The sequence below is a fragment of the Vulpes lagopus genome, chromosome 7 (genome assembly GCF_018345385.1).
Source record: "Vulpes lagopus strain Blue_001 chromosome 7, ASM1834538v1, whole genome shotgun sequence".
Lineage (NCBI taxonomy): Eukaryota > Metazoa > Chordata > Mammalia > Carnivora > Canidae > Vulpes > Vulpes lagopus.
Window position 1 is genome coordinate 30,894,020 of NC_054830.1, and position 22,206 is coordinate 30,916,225.

General features: G+C 43.9%; 1 protein-coding gene across 6 annotated transcripts in view; it reads left to right on the forward strand.

Moving 5' to 3' along the window:
• Nucleotides 1-22,206, forward strand: part of ATXN7 (ataxin 7) — a 143,252-nt gene that overhangs the window by 41,236 nt on the left and 79,810 nt on the right. For 5 of the 6 annotated variants that reach the window (XM_041764447.1, XM_041764448.1, XM_041764443.1 and 2 more), the window contains 2 exons: nt 5,181-5,516; nt 5,719-5,787. In XM_041764447.1, the coding sequence (XP_041620381.1) occupies nt 5,192-5,516; nt 5,719-5,787 (394 nt within the window). In that variant the 5' untranslated portion in view covers nt 5,181-5,191. Of the gene's footprint in view, nt 1-4,674; nt 4,791-5,180; nt 5,517-5,718; nt 5,788-22,206 lie in introns of those variants that run through there. The other variant, XM_041764449.1, reaches the window with a different exon arrangement.

A 22,206-nucleotide genomic window follows, 5' to 3' on the forward strand; every position in this document is an offset into this window, starting at 1 on the left:
TAATGGAGAATCTCTGTTACCAACCCTGTAATTTGCACAGATAAATATACTGTAGTTACTGGTTTTCAAGTTTATTAAAATGTTGTAGTGGGACCAGTGGGCTTTTTGTTTTGTTTTCCAAATACAGAGTCTGGTTGTGTAGGGTCTTACATCTTAGAAATTTTGGACGGTTTCAGCCATTTTACATTAAACTGAATTTAAAGACTGGAAAAGATCAACTTTTTTTTTTTTTTTTTTTTGTTCACTTATTGATGCCTTTGGCCTTTGAACAAAGCATTTTACAAGTGAATCTGCTGTGCAAAGAATACTTTTTGTAAAGAGAGACCTTGTTACCCTTGGCACCTACTGGGAACATCCCTAAATTTGGATGGTGAAGTAAGGCCATATTTTAAATGCATCCCTGGAAGGGATGAAATGCTCAGAATTTGGCAGCCTTTCACTTCTGACGGCCTAGTTCTTAAGCCACATACAGTCTAATTGGTGGTGACAGCCTTTTGCATAAGAGCATCCTGATGAATTAAATTTTTCCCCCTACTTCTTACTCTCATGTCTTCAGCAAAATTGCTATGTTGTGTTTACCTTGTGCTATTAGAGTGCCAGGTATGTGTTAGGCAATCAGGAAGTGTCCTCATTACTCAAACCTTATGAAACATATCATTTATCTGTGCAGATGGATATTGAAGATCCGCAGAGCTGTAAGACATCAGTACACTGGCAGAAATACTGATAGCATACAAGGGACACTACTGTATTAAAATAATTATATGAAATGAATGCAAATTGTATTGATAATTTTCTTTTTATGTTTTTGGAATATAGAGGAGGGGTATTTAGGTTTATTTAGGTTGTTTTTTTGTTTTGTTTTGTTTTTATTATGACCTGGTAGGGAAAATATTTGTTTCTGCTGTACTCTTTTTTTTATAGACTGTGCCCTGTTGATGAGGAGTACTTGGAAAATACTGCCCAAATTTGCATATCAGAACAGTGTATGTTCTCAGCTTACCAGTTTTGAGTTTTGTTGGGGACTCAGTTGAACTATTGGGAAACCCAGACCAACCATGGATATCAGAATCTGGAAGGATTTAGAACTAACTTATGGGTGAAGAAAGTGTAGTAAAACGTATTGGCTGCAGCAGAATAGAATTGGTGGGGAGATGCCAGGAGTTGCCTGTTATTCTTTTGGTTCCCACATCTTCAACTTTAAATTTAAATAAATTTCACAGATAAGAATTGATCTGGATTGCTTAGTTTGATATAAGACACTTATGTATAATATTTATTTTGTGTTATGCTTTGTACCAAGTGCTTTCTATGGATCTTTTCCTCAGAAGAAGCCTGGCTTTATTTCCATTTTACATATTAGGAAACTGAAGTGCAGATAGGTTAGGTCATTTGTTCTGGTTACACAGCTTGTAAGTGGAAGAGCCAGTATATGGACCCAGAAAGAATTCATAGCACCTAGCTTCCAGAGCCCTCCTTCACTGTTCTTATTTGTAAGTTGCAAGTAATACAACTTCTACCTTATACAATCTTGAATACTAATTGAGATAATGCAATAAGGTCCCTCTGGGAATGCTTGGCATCTAGTAGGTACTCAATAACTGATAGTTGTTATTAGTAACAGTTTCTCTCTTTTTTTTTTTTTTTGTAATAGTTTCCTTAATAACTATTGTAATGCTGAGAGGATACTTAGTATTTTACACTTAATGCCCTGTTGTGTTTTCTTTATTAAACCACTAAAAAAAAAAAAGTATTGAGCATCACTAAAGACAGAAGTTGAAGTATTATGAAGTCCCATATTGAGCCCATTGGCTAGAGATTATATTAATGAATCTTGAAGGATTTTCACATGTAAAAAGAGGGAAATCAAGCAGTGTCTTGGGGAAGTGAGTCTGTATTTCGTGTTTGCCGTTCTTCCCCTTATTTTCGTTCTCACAGTGTTCTCAGATCAGAAGGGCTGTACTCAACAGGCAAGCTCCCTTTTGTGTCTATATAGCTGGGTTGCTCTAAGTTGTTTTTGTAATGGCAGTTCCAAATGACATTAAAATTCAAATTTTCATTTATTTTAAATATTGAATTACAAAATTCAAAGTAATAAACTGTGCACTTTAGGAAAACAGAGAAATTGGACATTTTAATGTAATTTTACAAATTTTTTAGTGATTTGAGATGAATGAAAAATTGAAAGTGTACTGGGGACTTCTCTTCCAATATTGGAGGCCTATATTAAGAGTCAGAAACCCTTGGGATGCCTGGGTGGCTTAACGGTTGAGCGTCTGCCTTTGGCTCAGGGCATGATCCTGGAGTCTCAGGATCAAGTCCCACATTGGGCTTCCTGCATGGAGCCTGCTTCTCTCTCTGCCTGTGTCTCTGCCTCTCTCTCTCTGTCTCTCATGAATAAATAAATAAAATCTTAAAAACAAAAAAAAAGAGGAGCCCTGTTAATATCAAAGGACTTCTGTATTTTGCCCATTTGTTTTTCTCAGTGACAACTCATGTAGGAAGTCAGAGCCTTAGAAATGATTTTTTTCCTTTCAATAATCTCCACCACTTTATTTATAAATAAAACTTTATTTATAAAATAAACTTTATTTATTTAAAAATAAACTTTATTTATAAAATAAAGTTTTTATTGCTTTAAAAAATATTTTATTATTTTTTAATTTATTTTTAAAGATTCTATCTATCCATTCATGACAGACACACACAGAGAGAGGCAGAGACACAGGCAGAGGGAGAAGCAGGTTCCATGCAGGGAGCCCGACGTGGGACTCGATCCCGGGTCTCCAGGATCAGGCAGGCCCTGGACTGAAGGCAGCGCTAAACCGCTGGGCCACCAGGACTGCCCAAGATTTTATTTTTATTGATAGAAGAGTGTGTGACTGCAGGCAGAGAGAGAGGAAGAAACTCAAGTTGACTCCACATTTAACACATAGTCCCACTCGGGGCTGGATCCCAGGACCCTTGAGACCACGACATGAGGGGAAATCAAGAGTCAGACACTCAATGAACTGAGCCACCCAGACACCCCTGTTTTTACTACTACTTAGTTAAGGACAGGAAACACGCATAATTTCACTTTTTGGAATTTATATTTGCATGCAATCCAGGAAAAATTTTACACAGTTATTTCTAAATCTTTTAAAAGATAAATGTGTGTGTGTGTATGTGTGTATTTTTAAATCTTGTAAAATTTCAACTTAAACCCTTTCTTATGAGAGCCCTGCATTAAGTTTAGGTTGCAATAACATTTCCTTCTTAATTTTTACTTTGACTTAAATATTTTTGTTTCTGCAAGTTGGACTTTGTTTCTTTAGCAGGGAAGTTGGCCACTTCTATCATGCCAGATGTTCGAGATAAAAAAACATGAAACCCTCTTCCTCTCCACCTAGAGAAAGCACCTGTAAGCAAACAATTATGACACATGTGCCACAAGAGTGCTGATATTATTGCCATGTGAAACATGATTAAAATCCTTGTTTCTGGGCAGCCCAGGTGGCTCAGCGGTTTAGCGCCGCCTTCAGCCCATGGCGGGATCCTGGAGACCTGGGATCAAGTCCCATGTTGGGCTCCCTTCATGGAGCCTGCTTCTCCCTCTGCCTGTGTCTCTGCCTCTCTGTCTCCCTCTCTGTGTGTCTGTCATGAATAAATAAATAAAATCTTAAAAAAAATCCTTGTTTCTGTGTCAGGCTTCAGATTCTCATGTCAGTCTGAAACAACACGGTACTTCTTGAAGGTGGTTGGTGTGGTCTGCCTCAGTTCATTAAGTAGCCTGTTATTTTGCTATCTTTACCTATCACTTAAGCAAAAGCTTTGCATCCTGTGTGTGTGTACGTATTGGGAAGGGGGGCTAAATTTTGTGGACAAGTGCTTAATTTAGTACAAAATGTGACAAAACACTATCTTATAAACACATTTTCTAGGAATGCTGTGTATTCCCCAAGCCCTGGGTTCGCGCCCTGCCCAAGCAAAGGCAACCATAAAGAGGGAGGGACTAAGAACTTGAATGAAAAAGGAGTCCGATTTAAAAATTAAAAAAAAAAAAAAAAAAAGAGTCCGATTTTAAAATGTCAAGATTGTTGTTGCTGTTTCCCGGGGCGAACAAATCACTTCTAGAAGCAGTGGAAGGGCAACTAGAGACATTTCGGGTCGTGTCTCCAAAATTCGCCTCCGCCTCTCCATCTTACACTGATTTCACGGTCTCGTTGCTAGACGAGAAGTTCAAGTTCCCAGGGCGCACGCTGTGACCTCTAGTGGTGGGCCTCGGGCGAACACCAGGCTTCGGGCTGACACCTGGGCCGGCACCTGGGCCGCCTTTCCTCGCGGGCCCGCGGTTTCCTACGTTCGGCGGCGGCTTTGCCATTCATGCTCTTGACAGCTGCGCGGCCGCCCGCGAGCGGGGAGCGGGGAGCGCGGAGCGGGGAGCGGGGAGCCGGGGGCCGAGAGCCGGGGGCCGAGAGCCGAGCGCTCCCTGCCCCGGCCCCGGCCCCTGCGCCCCCTGCGCCCCCTGCGCGCCCTGCGGCCCCGGCCCGAACCCCGGGGCGGGAGGGCCCGCCGGCCGGCTGCTCCATCGTGGCTGCGTTTCCGACTTGGCCCTGGCTCCGCTCCGGGGGCTTGACGTGCAAACTTCGCCGGAGCGAGCGGAGAGGGAGGGACCGGCGAGGGGGAGGAGGCGGCGGGAGGCGCCTCTGCTTAAGGGAGCCGGCCGGGCGCCGCCGCTCGGACGGACGCGCGGACGGAAGGAAGGAGCGGGGCCGCCGGCCCGGCCCGGGGATGCGAGCGGCCTCGGGGTGCGCAGCCCGAGGGCCGGGGAGCGTCTGCGGCCTTCCCCCGCGGGCGGCCGTGGCGGGGGCAGCCCGGGGCGCCGGCCTGCGCGCGGCTCTCGGCGGCAGGGCGGGCGGGACCCTGCGCCGCGGTGGCGGGCGGGCGGGCGGCCGGCGGCCCGTCCCCTCCCCTCCCCTCCCCCGAGGGCCGCGGGAGTCGAAAGCGAAAGCAGCCGGCCGCGGACTTCGCGCCGGGCGGGGTGGCCCGGAGGGGGCGGGCGGGGAGGGCCGGGCGGCCGGGGGCGCTGTCAGCCACCCCACCCGGCCTGCGGGCCGCGCACGCCGCCGGAACTCCCCGGCGCCTCCTTAAAAGCGGCCCCCGCGCGACTCTTTTCCCCCTTTTTTGTTACATTGTAGGAGCGGAAAGAATGTCGGAGCGGGCCGCGGATGACGTCAGGGGGGAGCCGCGCCGAGCGGCGGCGGCGGCAGCGGGCGGAGCAGCGGCGGCGGCCGCCCGGCAGCAGCAGCAGCAGCAGCAGCCGCCGCCTTCGCAGCCCCAGCGGCAGCCGCCGCCGCCGCCGCCGCCGCCGCGGCGCCTCCGGCCGGAGGACGGCGGCCCCGGCGCCGCCTCCACCTCGGCCGCCGCCGCAATGGCGACCGTCGGGGAGCGCAGGCCCCTGCCCAGCCCAGAAGCGATGCTGGGACAGTCGTGGAATCTGTGGGTCGAGGCTTCCAAACTTCCCGGGAAGGACGGTGAGTGTGCACGCGCTCCCCTGCCCCCGGCCCCCCGCGCCCCCGTCCCGCGCCCCGCCCCCCCCCCCCCCCCCCCCGGGCCGGAGATGCTGCCGCCGGGTTGGGGTGCGCGGAGCTGCCCGCACCTACCGGGTGCCGCTGAGCGTGCGTCACTCTCGCGGCGCTGACCTGCCTCTCCCTCCCCTGTGTGTGTGTCTCCTAGGGACGGAATTGGACGAAAGTTTCAAGGAGTTTGGGAAAAACCGCGAAGTCATGGGGCTCTGTCGCGAAGGTGAGTCCAGCCCCGTTGGAGTTCCCGCAAACCTTGAGGAACTTTACTTGCCGGCCTCACCGGGGGGGGGCATCTTTGTCCCCCCTTACCCGTTCCGCACCCTCGCGAGGATGCTGCTGTCCGAGGAGGAAGAAGGGGGAGAGCGGAACGTTTGGAAAATCTGGTTTCCAGGGCTTCCTGTAATGGGGAGCGCCCCGGAACCCTTCTGTCGAGGCCTGGCGCGGTGCAGCCTGAGCCGCATTGCTCAATGATAAGCTTTGGGGACGGGCGGTGAGTTTAACCCAAATCCCTTCTGGTCTGACCCTCTTCCTGAGAAACACAAGTGGAGAAAGTAATTCTCAAGCTTTGGAAAGCGTGTCCACGAATGCTTTCGGGGTCTCTGGAAAGGAAATCTTCCCACCAGTTGTTGTCTGCTGGCAATCAAAATTAGGTTGCAAACCTTAGAAAAGATAACACGTTATCTGTGCAGCCTTATTTCTATGGGATTTAAGCTACAAAGTTTAGGATGCCACAGAAGGATCATCACAACTGAGGAATTGGTCAGACTCTATGTATGTGTGAGCAGCCAACATGAGGGCAGGAAAAAGCCCAGAATTCTATATGGTGAAACGAGCCTTTGGTGTCCATAGTTAGTGAAACCCTGTGTCTTAATTATTGGTCAGTTTTTAATAAAACTGTTTGATACTTAGGGAAGGATGCTTACGAAAATATTTGTAGCTGAAGGTGTGTCTCCAAATGAGAGGTCAGGTATCTAGGAACCGTCCGACTTCCTCCCACCCCCCCCCCCCTTCCCGATTTTATTTTTCCCTGAATAGTCAACTTTGCTGTCTAATGCCTGTGCCAGGCCTGGGCACACTGTGGTCACAAAGGATTTCTGGAGGCCAATCGATTTTAGGTTCAGTTTAAGTTGCTCTTTCAGTGGCATTCAGGACAAGGCCTTACATGAGATTTGGTATCCAAAATACGGAGTTTCTATTCCCCGATGCAATTTCATTCCTCATGTGTAGCCATCTACTTTGGCAGTTACTGTCCAGCACCCAAGAATAGGTAGAATTTTTGGCGAGCTGAATGTTTTAAAGTCCAGAGTTGGGCCTTTGTTACTGTCTCCATATCTACTTCTTGTTTTTAGGGCTTCTCTTTTTTTTTCACGTTTGCTGTTTTGGTGTTTTGAACTGGCCTCTTGTTGGCCTCTTGGCACTGGGAGGAAGAGTAATACCAGTGGCAGCTCTGTGAGAGCTTCCAATTGGAACAGATTATAGAGCAAATTAGTTGATTTTGAAAATGAGAATAGGTGTTTGCGAAGGAAAGAGAGGGAAAGCAAAGGACTTGCTGGCGATGTTGCAATAGGAAAAATCAGTTGTTAGTCCGGTTTTAGTGTTGAGTTGGCAGTCCGCCTGGGCTTAAAAAATTAAAATCACTAGGTGGCAACTCTCCTAGGAAGCAGTTGGAGTAGAGCATTAGAGGACCTGACCCACTCCTGTTCTTAGTTTTTATTCTTTTGGGTGTGGAGACATTTCCCATAAAGGGTTTCTAAATCTGTGTGAAAACAGCGTGCTAATTATTGGTAATTCCCCAATAGAGGATGAGTAAGTACGTTCGTGTTTCACTGGGCAACTTGGTCTGGCGTGAGACCCAACCAAATTTAGTGGCCTGAACCCAGTTTTGGCCATATATGTTATTTTCAGCAGGTTTTACCATGAGGATCTAAGACCTCTTGACTATCTTCTTGAGGCAAAATGGGGGTCATAGAGTTGGTTGTGTGTGCATCTGACCTATCAAATGATGAGTGATTATTCAAGGTGCTGTGTTTTAAAAGCTCTTCTAACTATTCAGAGGATGCTGAATGGGACAGGATGGCCAAAATTCTACCTTGGTGTTTTGAGACTGAAGTTTTTAATTCAGTCAGTTTTTAATTCATTTGTGACTTTATGATTTTCTGAACCAGTTTTAAAATTCAGGCATGAGAATGTTCAGCACCCACGCAGTGGGCTTTGTCTAACAAGCAGCTCATGTTAGACTTTTTAAGAAATGAAAATACATTTTATTTTTACCTTTTAATTTTTAAATATTTTATTTGAGAGAGAGAGAGAGAGAGAGAGAGAGAGAAAGGAGAAGGGAGAAGAAGTGGGCTTCTCCCCCTGAGCAGAGAGCCCAATGCAGGGCTCCATCCTAGGATTCTGGGATCATGACCTGAGCCAAAGGCAGATTACTTAACTGACTGAGCCACCCAGGCACTCCAAAATACATTTTAAAATTATCAAAAATTGTTAGACAGTTGTCTTTTGTCTCTGGTTGAGATTATCTCCTTACAAGAAGAGGTGTATGGAGCTAAATCTGTACTAATTCTGCTTGGCAGGGAGATTAAATGGAGAAGAAATGTAGATAAGTTGATCATATGGTTGAAGCACTAAAAATCAGAAACTTCCCATCTTGGAAAATGCTTAGGACTGTGAACCATACTTCTTGAGTTCTCATCCAGTTCGTGATTGTGGACCTAAGAGTTAAAAACCTGTATGTGACAGCAGATTGCTTAACTTTGGCATTTGTTATTTAACCTGTCAGAATCTAGCTTTCCTCTTAGTAAAAAGAGATGATAGTACCTACTTCTCAAGGTTGTCGGAGTGGACCTTACATTAGATAACGTATGGAAAATGACTCAGTGCATACTAATTCTTTCAACCCTTTAAACTGCTGATAATCTTAGACTTGATTTCTGATTTCAGTATTTATCTGGGTCAAGGGGTTTTAGTCTGGGACTTGAATGGGCTTCAGGGCTGTTATAGTTGCCCTGAAATTCTAAGCGGAAGTATGTATGTCTACTTTCTAGGGCAGGTGTCCACAGCTTCTCTTGAATTCTCGAGGATCCTTCATAACTCCAAAATTTAAAACTGCTAAGCCAGGATTTCTGTCCTTTTTCCTCTTGTAGCTTAGTTTGGCCAGTTCCCTCGTGGCAAAACTGCCTAAGGGCTAATGCTGCAGGAGAACTTAGAACTATTGATTTAAATGGAAGTGAGATTATTTGTGGTTTACCTAATATATCATTCCTTTTCTTCCAATTAGCACAGGTAGGCAAATGTTAGGATAAAATTTCAGTTATCTCTCAGAGGTCGGCCTACTTTTCGTTTGCATCCTCATGTTTTTATTGCCTTTTGTTTTCTGTAATTTGTAATGTTAGTTGATAGCAGAGTTGACCTGGGTAGGAAAAAATGGATAATACATTTTTACTTTTTTCAAACAATTAAACTTAGAAGAAAAAATGACCCTTTCTTCCAGAGGTGACTTGTGAAATTCTATGTTTAACAAAATTGTTTTTAGATGAAATCAGTTGGTATGAGTAGCTGATTAAGATTTCCATATTAGTGCCCCAACATATAGGGAGCCTTAAAAAATGAAAATGTTAAATGTCTTAATTTCATGGCAGATTTTTTTAAAAATCGTGTAATTGTGGGAGTCAGCAGTAGAGTTGGAAAAATGACATTTCCTTGGGAAAAGCATCTCTAACTTCTTTTAAGCCACCTGCTGTAAAACAAAGTAGCCTGTATTTTTCTCTCCAATAGACACTTACCCTGTCACCAGTGGAAAGTATGTATTATGTGGTGGTTCATTCATTAGAATGTCAGCTCCCAGAGGACAGGAGCATTGTTGATGGAGGCATATTCAGCTTCTGCACCATTTGTGCTCAGTAAATATTTGCTGCCCAAAATGAATTAATTGGGCTATTTAGAAAGATTGAACTGAGTCATTCAAGGATGAAGGAGTCAAATGATAAATTTTCCACTGTGACAACCACCCCCCCCAAAGGTACCTGTTCTGTGGGAGGTAGGCTTTATGGCCCCAGGGAAGGCCAGAGGCTGTCTTTCAGCACTTCCTGTTGTTTTGTCCTGAGTTTAGCACTCCATTTACACTTTCCAGAAAGTGCAGACAGGACACCACCTCTCTTATCTGTGATATTTAGGCAAGGGAGTAGGATGGCAACCCAGAGTGATAGCCACACTTGATGACAGGTGATTTCCCTGTCATAATAAGGGTGACATAATTGAGCCTAGGGCAAGATGAAAAAGAGGTTATTGGCATCTACAAGCAGCTAGATTAAAAGAAAAAAAAAAAAACTGACTAGGAGGTGGGTATCCTCAATCAACAAAGACCGAGTCAACATTATCAATGGCAAGTGTTTCTTTCCTAGGGGGAAAAAATGTTCAGTCAGTTAAGTGAAAACAAATAGGTAACTGTGTGAAGTATTGTTAAAGTAATTGGATGATAGGCATAAAACCCTCTTCCTGAAATGGAGGACATTTCTATTTTTCTCTAGGGTTCTCTCCTGATTTTTCTCGCAGCTTTTCCTTATGGACAATTTGAAATCTACAAAAGTACAGAAAAAAATTTTAATGAGCCTCCTTGTATCCATCACACAGTTTAAACAACTAATGAGTCATGGCCCAATCTTGTTTCATCTCTGTCCTATTCCCCACACTGAGTTATTGTGAAGCATGTCCCAGACAGCATATCATTTCTTTTGGTTTTCTTTTTTCTGCTTACATGGATTCAACTTGTGTCCTGCAAAGTAGAGCCTATATGGGAGCTCAGCCTTCTTTTGAGGCAAGCCAGGCTGCCATTCCTGACCTCTTCCATGGTACAAAACTTCTACAGGTGGCAGTCTTTGCATTCTGCCTGCATCTCAACTGGAGTTTGAAATTGAGCTTCAGACACAGGAATCAGTGAGATCCAAGTTCACTGCATCAGACTTATGTTAATACTCATTTACGGAGCACTCAGGTGATTCAGTTGCAGGTCACCCACACTTGATGCTTTGTGGGTGAGAGTTAGGGCTGTATTGACAGTTTACAGTGCCCTTGCTGACAGTTCATGTATGTAACTCTCTACCTGTAAAGTCTAACTTGGGAGTGAAAGACCCCCTGGGGGCCTAAAGACCCTCCCACAACAGGGATTCCTTTTTCCTTGATTCTGGCTCCTTGGCTCTTTTTTTTTTTTTTTTTTTTCCTTTTAAGATTTTATTATTTGAGACAGAGCACAAATGGGGAGGAGGGTGAGAGGGAGAGGGAGAAGCAGACTCCCCACTGAGCAAGGAGCCTGATATGGGGTTTGATCCCAGAACCCTGGGATCATGACCTGACCCAAAGGCTGACGCTTAACCGCTTAACCGACTGAGCCTCCCAGGCACCCTTCTTAGTTCTTTAACGCAAACTATTGCCTGTGTGTGGGCCAAACCCTGTCTGCTGCCTAAGAATGGTTCCTACATTGTGAATCATTGAAGGAAAAACCCAAAAGAAAATGATTGTTTCACAACCTGTGAAAAACATAGGAGATTCAGATGTTAAGAGTCCATAGTAAGGTTTCATTGGAACATAGCCACAGCTGTTCATTTACTGAATGTCTGTGGCGGCTTCTCCATACAAGAACAGAAGAGTTGAGTAGGTGCAACCGAAGCCATACAGTCGGCCAGGCCCACAATTTACTGTTTGACTCTTGGCAGAAAGAGTTTGCCAGTTCTTATTCTAATAGATTCCCTGGTTAATGAAGGGAATTATTCTCATTCTGCAGAGTGTGCTTCTGGTACTCCTTGAACTTTTCTGTTCTGAAGTGGAGAATCTTTAGTAAAATGCATTCTTCTTAAACCAAAAGTTTATTCAGTATCGAAGAAGTACGTTGGGTTAGAAGGAACTTGTGAGACTCTATATCAGGTTTTGTGTAAGAAGGATCCTATCCTTGTCTACTTCTGTCATTCACTGCTCTTTCTCTAGGACATAGGTCTGTTTCAGGGCAATTCAAATACAGCATCAACAAAGCTGTTATTGTCTCAGCTTTCAAGAGCCTTAAACTGTAAGGATGCTGCTTGGCTTCTGTTAAGCCCAATTGGAGAAAGAATCAAACTTTTATAGGATTTTCAAAGGGGTACCTGACTCAAATTCTTAAGAATTTCTGCCCTTGGCATTTGGGTTAGAGAAGCTGAAGCTCCGTTGGAATCATCTTGGGAATTAAAAGGCAGGTCCACCAGGAAAGAAATCTGCATTCTGATGGATGGAGAGGGTGTATAGCATCCTTATATCTCACAATTTTAGGGTTCTGTACTTGCTGAAGAGTGTAACACCAAGCACAATCCATGCTGAATTCGTCAACCCTGAAGGCTTTGTCATTAATGGAAATCATGTACATTAGCTATAGTAGGATGGGGTTCAGAAGCTTTACCCCAGTTGCAGTTCTGTTTCTTGTGAACTTTAACTTTGGGGGTGAAGCATGAGGAATTTATGCATCATTATTGAGTGTGACCTACATGTTCTGTGGCCTCATTTCTTATAAGGATATCCTGCTTTCTCATTGCCATACCTCACAATGTACCTGTACATATGTGGACAGCTTAAGTTTGGTGAGACCTTTTATTCTGTGCCAGTACAAGTTTCACCTTATGTAATCTTTATAGCACTCATGTGATCTAGGTATTATCATTTCCCCCTTTTACAGAGGAGGAAACTGAGGCTCGGAGAAATGAGGTACCTTGGTAAGATCACAAAGCATGTAAGAGACTAACCCAGATCTGCACAACTCCATGGCCCAAATGCTTGACCCTGTGCTGTGCTGAGCCCATTCCAGAATGCTCACCTGCTTTTCATGAGCTTGAGCAGGTTGCTGTGACTTTGTTTTCCTTATCCTCAGCTAGAAAAACTGAACTTTACTGCCCCCTTCCCAATTTATTTTAGAGGTACCAGAGCCTTTTCCTTGCTGTGCCTTAGAGTAGTCTATACGTTGTGTTTAGCAGTTCTTTTATAAAATCGTTTCTTTGAGGGGGAGGGGTAGTGTGTGTGGTTTGCGTTAGAAGTAATTGGCTTTAAAAAAAGATTAAATGAAAGCTAAGGTTGCAGCAGATAGCAAACACAATCATCTGGGATTTGTGCCATTAGAAAGAATTCTTTAAAAAAGAAGTGAAATTTCACTATTTAAATAGCATTTCAGGGCAAGATTGCTTTTAATCACATTGATATTCAAAGTTTATGGCAGTATTTTTAATAAAGGTACCCCTCTGATTATTAAAGTATTTTTTTGATTGAAGTTCTAAGGAGAAAAAGAAGCCTGTTAGTAGACTTAACAGTTGGAGTTACTGTACTTTTGAGAGAAAGGCAGAGGATTACATTTATATTCATCTTGTACAGCAGGGATTATTATAAATGAGCGATAGAAGGAAAAGAATGGTTTTTGCATTTCAGGCACTCAACGTAAAACTAGATTAAGTGTTCTTGTTCCTCTTTGTAATAAAGACCTTGCTAACATGAAATGCTTTTTCTGTTCTGTGTAAGCTTATGGCAAGCAAAAGTCATAGGTTATTATCAATTATATCCACAATCTTAAAACAGAAAATATTTCCCTCCTAGGTTATACGGATGTTTTCCACAATCTGGAGCTCCAGTAACACAGTAGGAAAAAAGAAGAATGCTTTTAACCAGTGGTCCCAGGCTTGAAAGTTTCCTAAATTTGGGACCAATGCAAGGGCTGCTAGCATTTTAGAATATATGTAATTAGACATACATATAATTCTTGCCATTGTGAAGTATGACGGCCACTGTTTCGGAATAAAGGACAGTGTTGGTTTTTGTTTAATTGAAAGCTTAAGAAAGGCACAATGCATTGTCCTTACTTCTCTCATTTCTTTGTGGACTTCTTGGAGATTATTAGGTATTTTGGCATTTGAGAACCAGTGCTTTTAGATCAGCTTCTCAAAGTGTCTGGCATGCCTCCTTCCGTGTGCTGCTATTAGGAGTTATGCAGAAAAGGGGTTCCATGTGGTAAGTTTGAAAAAGGCAGCTTTGGAGGCAGCAGTGGCAACTGCTGTTGTGTGCCAACCCTGGCATTAAACAAATGTGGGCTCAAACCTCAGCTATAGTTGCAGAGTAACTTGCTACATAGCTTTGCTAAGCCTCTGTTGACTGACCTGTAAAATGGGAATAGTAGTAGTACCTCATAGTGGTTGGGAGGCTTAATTGGTATGATGCAGTTCTGGCACTTTGTATAGCATCTAGCAGAGTTAACGGTTCCACTAAAGGTTAATTGCTAATTCTGTTAGTTTTATGGGTACTGAGAAGGCAGTGTAACGAGCAAGCCTATAATCAAGTGGTGGTCCAGGACTGTCAGAGGAGTAGCAGGAAGTGAGATGCCAGTTTTCCTTCAGCAAGTGATATGTTGGCAGTGAGAGGAAACCTCAGCATGTTCAGGGGAGCAGTGGGTAGGAAACAAACCCGAGTTTCGAGTTTTCTTGTGCTCCAGTGCAAATGAGAAGTGGGAATTGACAATTCTTGTTTCCTCCTTTAGTCCTCTCTGTTTGACTTACAGAGAGCAGCCCAGTGTAGTTATCTGTGCTTTCCTGCTTGCAAAGAGTGGCACTGCTCCTCTTCTGAAAGCCTGAAGTTTGTCTTCAGGTAGCTTCTTAAAAAGTTTTACAGATCTTTTTTTCTGAGCAAGAAAGGTAAATTACAGCCAGTAGAACAAGTCATCCTCACTAAATTGTGAAGTAGATAGGATGACAGAGTGTGTGTGTGTGTGTGTGTGTGTGTGTGTGTGTGTGTGTGTGTCTGGTGGTGGTGGTGGTGGTCACAAGGGGTTTTCTGCCTGGTGAGGGAATTTAGAAAATTGCCTTTTTAATTCTTAGAAATTTCCAGTTCAGCTTGAAGCAGTTCTTCATTTAAGTTACTTGTTCTCTTTGGAAACTGTATAGATATATGTGTTTTAATGGGAAAAAAATCATTATTATTATAGAAGTTAATACATATTCATTGTTAAGATTTTACTAATGGAACATGAAAGCCGTCGTTCTCTGCAATCCCATTCTGGCCAATTTCAAATCGTCAGTTACAGGATTTGGATATAGGGCAATTCCTGCTTGATCAAGGACACCTATGTAACTGCTTTGGGCGCTTCACAATAGGCAGGACTCAAACTTGCTAGCCTGGTCATTTTATTTCCTGACAAGGTCTAGACCTTGTCTCTTGTCTCTTGGCAGGCCTCAGGATATTTTGTCCAGCATGATTCCTGTCTTGAGAATCCTCTGGCTGTTTTGCCTTTGTTCATTTAGTTTTTATCCCACAAATGTTTAATAGGCATTCTGTGTGTGCCTTTTGCTGGTCTAGAGTCTGAGGGTATGACTGCAAACAAGGTAAGAAGGCACAGCTCTAACCCCCAAGTCTGGTCAGCACATATTTATGGAGTTACCCACTAAGTGCCAGGTTCTCTGATGGGTGTTGAAGATAGAGTGACACAAGTCAGAAAGTGCCCCTGCCCTCTGCCAAAGGGAGACACAGTAAATACACAAACATTTTTCAAGGACATAGAGCGTTGTAAAGTAGGCTAATGATGTGAGGGTGGGAGGAGGGTTCTAGCTAACATGATCAAGGAAGGCTTTTCTGAGAGTTTAGCATTCAAGCTGAGATATGAATGGTGTGAAAGTGGCCACTGGATCTTCTGGGATGGAGGGGGAAGAGTGTTCCAAGCGGAAGGAGAAAGCAAGTACCTAAGCCTCTAAGATGGGAATGGAGAAGAGTGTAGGAAAATGAGGCTTACAAAGGTCAGGATTTGGGTTTATCCTAAGTGTAATGGGAGCCTACAGCAGGAGAATGCCCTGATTGTGAAGTGTGAAAACCATCAGCTCTTGTATGCTGAGTGGTTTGAGGGGAGGGTGTGAGCCAGGCAGCTAGGTGAGAGGTGGTGGCAGTGCAGACAGGGTGTCTGTTAAGGGTATGTTTTGGAGGTGATTTTGATGTGATTTAGTGCCAAATTGGATGTGGGTTAGGTAGAAGGGTAAGGGTTGAATAGCTAAGTGGTACCATAATCTGAGGAATGGTCGAGAAAGTGGAGACGTGGTTAGGAGCTCAGGTTTGGGCCACAGTATGTCTGATGGACTTAGCATTCACACGCATCTGTGGAGTCGGCAGTGAACATAGAGTCTGGAGCTCAGTGGGACAGCCTGGCTGCGGCATTGTGTGTATCTGTGTCACCAGTGCACAGAGAATGTGGAAAGCTGTGGGACGGGGTGTGTTCCTCCAAAGTGTCAGTGTCCATAAAGAGTAGAGTTCTCATTGAGCTGATGGGTGGGTGAGGAGAAATCTACAGGAGGAGGGAGGAATCTCCGCTAGGTGGGAAGGGAATCCAGGTGAATGTGCTGGTGTAGAATTTAAGAGAAGAAACACCTTTAATTGAGGAGTGATTGCCTATGTCAGATGCTGTGTGAAGTGAAGTAAAGGCAGGCAAGGGAATTGATCTTTGGCTTTGGCAGTGTGGCAGTGGTTAATGACCTTAATCAGGATGAGTTGGAGAGGCAGATGCCTCACGGGAAGGGGCCCTTGGAGGGGTTTTGAAGGAGGCTGTTGGAGTGGGCTGGGAGGACTAGCACTGAGGAAGTGGAGAGGACAGATGCGGGCAGGTTACCAAAGGGTTTTGCTCTGAAAGAGAACAGAGCAATGCAGCAGTGGCAGGTGGGAGCATGGAAAAGGGGGAATAGTTTATTCTATTCCATTTTATTTTATTTATTTTGGATAATATTAGGGCATATTTGTTTGCCACTGGAAATATCCCGGAGTGGGGATAGTTGCACAGGAGAAAATGGATTATCACAAGGATAATACTTTTAGATGAGAAAAGGGGATGGGATCAGAGCCCAAGTAGACAATTCCGCTTTGATAGGCTGAAGCTTTTTTTCTGTTTTAATGAGAGATTGTAGATTTGATTGTAGGTAGATACATGGAATTGGGGGAAGATAAGGTAATTAGTTCTTTCCTGTGAAGTAAGAAAGAAAAGTTAGGAGGTCATCAGTTGAGAGTGGATAGAAAGAATTTTGTCTGCCACTTTTTCAAAGCATCTAGATGGGGCAGGGGAGGGTGGATAGCTAAGTAAACTGGCAGTTATGTATCCTTTGGAGGTTTCCCAGTTCACTTAGAGGAAATCCAGACTTCTTAGCAAGGCCTATGAGGCCTTGGATGGTGAGTGGGCCACCCCAGAAAATCAAGAATCTCAGTAACTTGCCACAGAGAACACAGTGAGTTGGTGGGAAAGCAGGGGTTTGAAGGAAGGAAGGCTTCCTGGAGGAGGTGAAAAGGGAGAGTTGGAGCTGTTGTTAACCCTTGAAGGAGTTAGCCAGTCTCCTATGGAAGCAGCTTCTGAGTGGGGACACTTCTGCAAAGGAGCCTGGAACCTGGCTACAGCCCTAGGAGGGGGAGCACTGGAGGGCAGGAGGTAGAGCTGATTACAGGAGGAGGAAGGTCACCCCAGAGGGTAGATGTGGAGAGATCAGCACGGTGGCTGTGTGGAGATTGAACTGGCCCTGGCTAATGTAGAGTTTGGAGGCTAGTGGGGCATGTAGCCTACCTCCTTCATGTGAAACTTTCAGATGTCTAGGTAAGGGTAAGTAAACTGAGGAAGGGAGGTTTTTAAAAAAAGTCTAAAGTGGATTGTTTCTCTCTGGTAAAACTTGTGTTTGTTGTTGTTGTTTTTCAGTCAGCCAGCCAGCCTGTATTTATTGAGCATCTACTTTGGTTTTTTTATTTTATTTTATTTTTTATTTTTTTTAAATATTTTATTTATTTATTCATAGATACAGAGAGGCAGAGGACACAGGCAGAGGGAGAAGCAGGCTCCAGGCAGGGAGCCCGATGTGGGACTCGATCCTTGGTCTCCAGGATCACACCCTAGGCTGCAGGTGGTGCCAAACCGCTACACCACCAGGGCTGCCTTGAGCATCTACTTTGTGCTAGATACTGTTCTAATTTTCAGGAAAATAGCCAGTGTTCCAGAACTGCCCTCATAGAGCTTCTATTCTAGTGGAGGAGACAGGCAACAATTAAAAAGCAATAACAAACAAACAAAAAAAGAATACATATATGTTAGGTGGTAATGAGTGCTCTGGAGAAGTTTAAAATAGGGTGAGTTTTCTGAACCAAGGCTTACAGGATATGAAAGCATGAGCCATCTGGATTTGGATGAGCTTCAGGCAGAAGGAACAGCAACTCCACAGGCCTGCTGGGAGAGGATCCTAGGGTGTTGACAGAAAGGCAGGAGGTCAGGGTGTCTGGGGAGGCTGATTAGAAATATGGTAGAAGTCACATGCTGAGGGCTTGGGCTGAGTTGGGGAGGCAGATCCCGTAGGGATTCGTAGCCCAGTGCAAGTTCACATCCTTTTCTTGTAGCCCACAGGTCCTGCTTGGTCCGGCCACTGCCAGGCCATCTAACCTCTTCACCTTCCATTTGCCCCTTTGCCTACAGCACCTCAGGTGTGCTTGCCTCTTTCCAGTTCTTCACACACTCTGGGCTCTTTCCCACTTCTGGGAACCCTTGCATATGCTGCTCCCTCTGCTTGGGCTACTGCTTCTCCTGCCCCTACACCTTTCCTTAGCTTAGCGGTCACTTTCCTAAAAGGAGTTCTCCATATCATTATCCCTTTGTAGCCCTTATCAAAAACTGTCCATTAGTATCTTGTGATGATGTAAAGCAAGCCATCACTCTTACTGAAATGTGGCATGCTGATAGGTTTGGGGTGTAAATACTGGGTAGAAGGAATTATCACGACACAGGTCTTGACTAAATTTGCAAAATTGGTCTGCCTACCAGTGTAGATCACCTGCTAATAATGTTCTTTGGCCTCTTGTTGGGGAAATGAGGGTAGTGTTCACTGTAATAACATTCTTTCCCTTGTTGGATATAAAGTTTGATAGACCCTTGTTCGCCTTTGCTTCTAGCGTTCTAGCACCCTCTTTTTGGCTGAGTAACTGTGCTGTGAAGAGAGAAATGGTTTTGGTTTTGGAATAACTGGTTTTGTAGGAATAAATGACAGTGTGCCTGAATGCCTCTATTACGTCATCGGGGTTTTCTTTCCCAGGATAAACTCTGTGCTTTTTTCAGCCTCTGAATAAGAAAAGAAATTTATTTTCTTCCATCCCTTTATTCCTATCTCTAGGTCTTTTTCTGTCTCCTCTGATGAACCACTGTACTAGGGGCAGGCTCAGAGTTTACCATAGATTTTATGTACTACATTTTCTATTCTTCTTATCTTGCCTCATGTCCAAGAAGCTCTTCATTGTTAACCGGCAGCTCTAATGGCTATTTCTTTAAAAGATCTTGTGTGTTTGGTAGATGTTTTCCTAAAAGCTGGTGGCTGTTGCTGAAAATAATCTGTTGTGTGAGTTTACAATCTCTCCATGAATCATAGTCCCTTCTCATTAAAGAGATAGTTATGCCAGGGTAACAAATAAAACAACGAATTTTTTTATAGTTAAAAAACCAAACCATCCAGATAGATTACTCAAGTTGGTAGGTACTAGTATTCATCAGTTGCTGTGTATGTGTTTGTAGACATTTTTCAAAGATCCTTTCTTTTTCCTCACTAGTAATTCTGAAATAAAAACAGCTCTGTAAATGTAGGATTTCAACAAATGGCATTTAAGAATTATGAAAACATGTCAAATCCTTATAGCTATATGGTATACATACCCATTTTACTTAACACTGGGAAAATGCTTTTAAGAAGTATTTTAGAACTTGAGAAAGTAAGCATTTTAGCCAGTACCTAATAGTATTAGTGGCTGTCATTGCTTGGCCACTTCCTGTGTGCCAGGCACTGTACTAAGAGCTTTACATGGCTTGCCCCACTTAGTCCTTACAAAGTACTGCAAAGAAGGTACTTCACATTATCACCATTTTATTTATTTATTTATTTGTGTTTCTTACTTTTTTTTTTTTTTTTTTAAGATTTATTCACAGGAGAGTGCAGGAATAAGGGGAGGGGTAGTGGGAGAGCGAGAAGCAGATTCCCCATAGAGCCCGAGCTGGGGCCCATCCCAGGACCCTGAGATCATGACTTGAGCTGAAGTTAGACGCTTAACCAACTAAGCCACCCTGGCGCCCCAATATTATCCCCATTTTAAGGGTGAGAAAACTGAGGCTCAGGAAAGTTACCTTCCCCCAAATCACACAGTCTATAAGTGGAAAAGCTGGGAGTTTTGGTCTGACTGACCCCAAAGCCAAATGGTTCCCTGATTTGCTGCTTTTGGTGGTGGCTGATTTCTGCTCGTTGAACAGTCCTTTATGAGGGGACACTTGGAATAGGCTTTAATTTATTGGTAAGCAAGTAAAGTATCAATGCACACTCCAGAGAGCAGTTTAAAATCAAGGAAATAGCTTGGTTGGTGTTTTAAGCAACAGTAGCAGCAGCAGTGAAGTTATAGTGGGGAGAGTGGGTGTATTGTCTGAGAACTTAGGGGATGGTGGGTCAGAGAGAGAGCACATGCCTGTGTATGTATATATATGTATTAGGCCATACAGGGACTTATTTAAAATGTGTAGTAAATATAATTTCTGGAGTGCTTGGTGGAGAAATGGTTAACTCTGAAAGTAAATCCTAATGGTTAATCGAAACAAAAAAATAGAGACATTTCTTAATTGTAACAGGAAGTGGCATATATACTAACCTTTGAGGACAGTATCTTCATCTGGGCAAATAAATAAACATAGCCAATACAGTCTTTTATAATAATGCACAGAGATGCTTGTAATCCAGAGATTCTCCAGGAAGTCTTTTTTTGAAAATGAGACTCATTTAATTTTACTGTCTCACCAAACCATTTTTCTGGTTGGTATTAAGTAGCTAAATTGATCTGATCTCTCATTCTTGTTTTTTGCATCTCTGGTTCTGCTGGTGTTTTTGGTAGTGCTTCCCAAAAGAGAAATAGGTTACAACAAAACTTTCCATCAGATATTTTTCTTTGCTTTGGTCATATTGCGTTACTGTGGTCTTGCCTACGTGCAGCCTGGCTGGCAGAGGCAAGTGGGAGTTTTCTTGAAGGCCAGGTCAGCCTGCTCTCCCTGGCCCCAGAGCCACTCCCAGCCTTCTGTCTTTGCCTTGCGCACAGTGGGTTCACACTGCCTGTTGTCAGTGCAGAGATGATTGAGAGGCTCCCCAGCCATCCACAGGGACTGGGAATTACCTACCTTAGCCTTTGGCAGGAATCTAGAGTTTTTAAATGGTTATGACTAATTGGACATAATTAATTTTTCTTTTTCTTTCTTTCTTCCACAGGAAAAATAGATCTTAATGTATATTGTAATGGTTTTCAAATAATGCTGATTACTTTGAGAGGTCAGACTTTAATGTTTGATTTTTGGTAAAATTTAGCAGCTCCTGTTCAGAGACAGCTTTTTCTTCCATTTTAAACGATAACAAGTTTTTATTTTTATTCCCAAATCCCCAGGAAACTTTCAGTGCTGTCAGTTTTATGGAAAGGTAATTAGGGAGTGAGTAGGGAATATGTCTTGCAAGTGGTTGGTTTGGCATCATCACTCAAGTTCCTATTTGCCTGATGAAAATATCTCGTAATAAGATCCCTTTGTGTGCGGCCCCTCCACAGCTTTCCCTGGAAGGCCTTGGCCATAATTATGTCTGTATCTGGGCACTGTGAAATGAAGAAAAGAGCCAGGGTAGAAGAACAGCCACTTGATCTTTTTCAGATCCCATAGTTTAAAATTTGGGATGGCTTCTAACATACCCCTATTGCTTAAGGATTTTTGTATCACCGTTTAAGACAGTAGACAGGGGGCAGCCCTGGTGGCGCAGCAGTTTAGCGCCGCCTGCAGCCCAGGGTGTGATCCTGGAGACACGGGATCGAGTCCCACGTCGGGCTCCCTGCATGGAGCCTGCTTCTCCCTCTGCCTGTGTCTTTGCCTCTCTCTATGTATCTCTCATGAATAAATAAATAAAATCTTAAAAAAAAAAAAAAACAGTGGATAGGTGGCTACTTCTGTGGAGACCTACTAAGAGCATGTGTACTGATTTTGTTCAATCTGGCAATAGAGAAACGTATAGGGCATGGGAAAGAAGAGCACTTTCCTTCAGAGAACCACTAAGGAATTAAAGAGAAACACAGAGGGGTTTAGAAGAGGTCAACCCTTAGAGCTGGAGTCAGTGGAGTGTATAGTGGAAGTTCTAACTTCTTGTTTCTACTGTTGATATTCTTTCTTACTTGTAAGCACTACCCTCCTCCCCCCACCTCTGAAAAAGTGGGGGGAAAACATGAAGCTTAATTACTCAAAATTTTAACTTAATTTTGATAAAGGGTTTGTGAGCAGTACCTGTGATTACCCATGCATGGAGTCTATGCATGAAGGGTGCCTGGCCTTGACTACAGTGCCAGGAAGGAAGAGCCCCTGCAGACCAGAGAGAGGCTGTTCATGTGGACTTGTTCTTCCTGCAGAAAACAAGTCAGAGTCCTCGCCTCTGAGGCTACTAAGGGACTAATTCAGTGTTCCCCTTTCCTTACAGCCTTTTGCCTTCTCTTCAGAAAAGGACATCACTGCCATCTCCTTTTTTTGCTTTGTTTTCAGTACTCTTGGCTGTATTTCTTCTGGTTTACGTGGTCTCCTTTGTACACCCACACC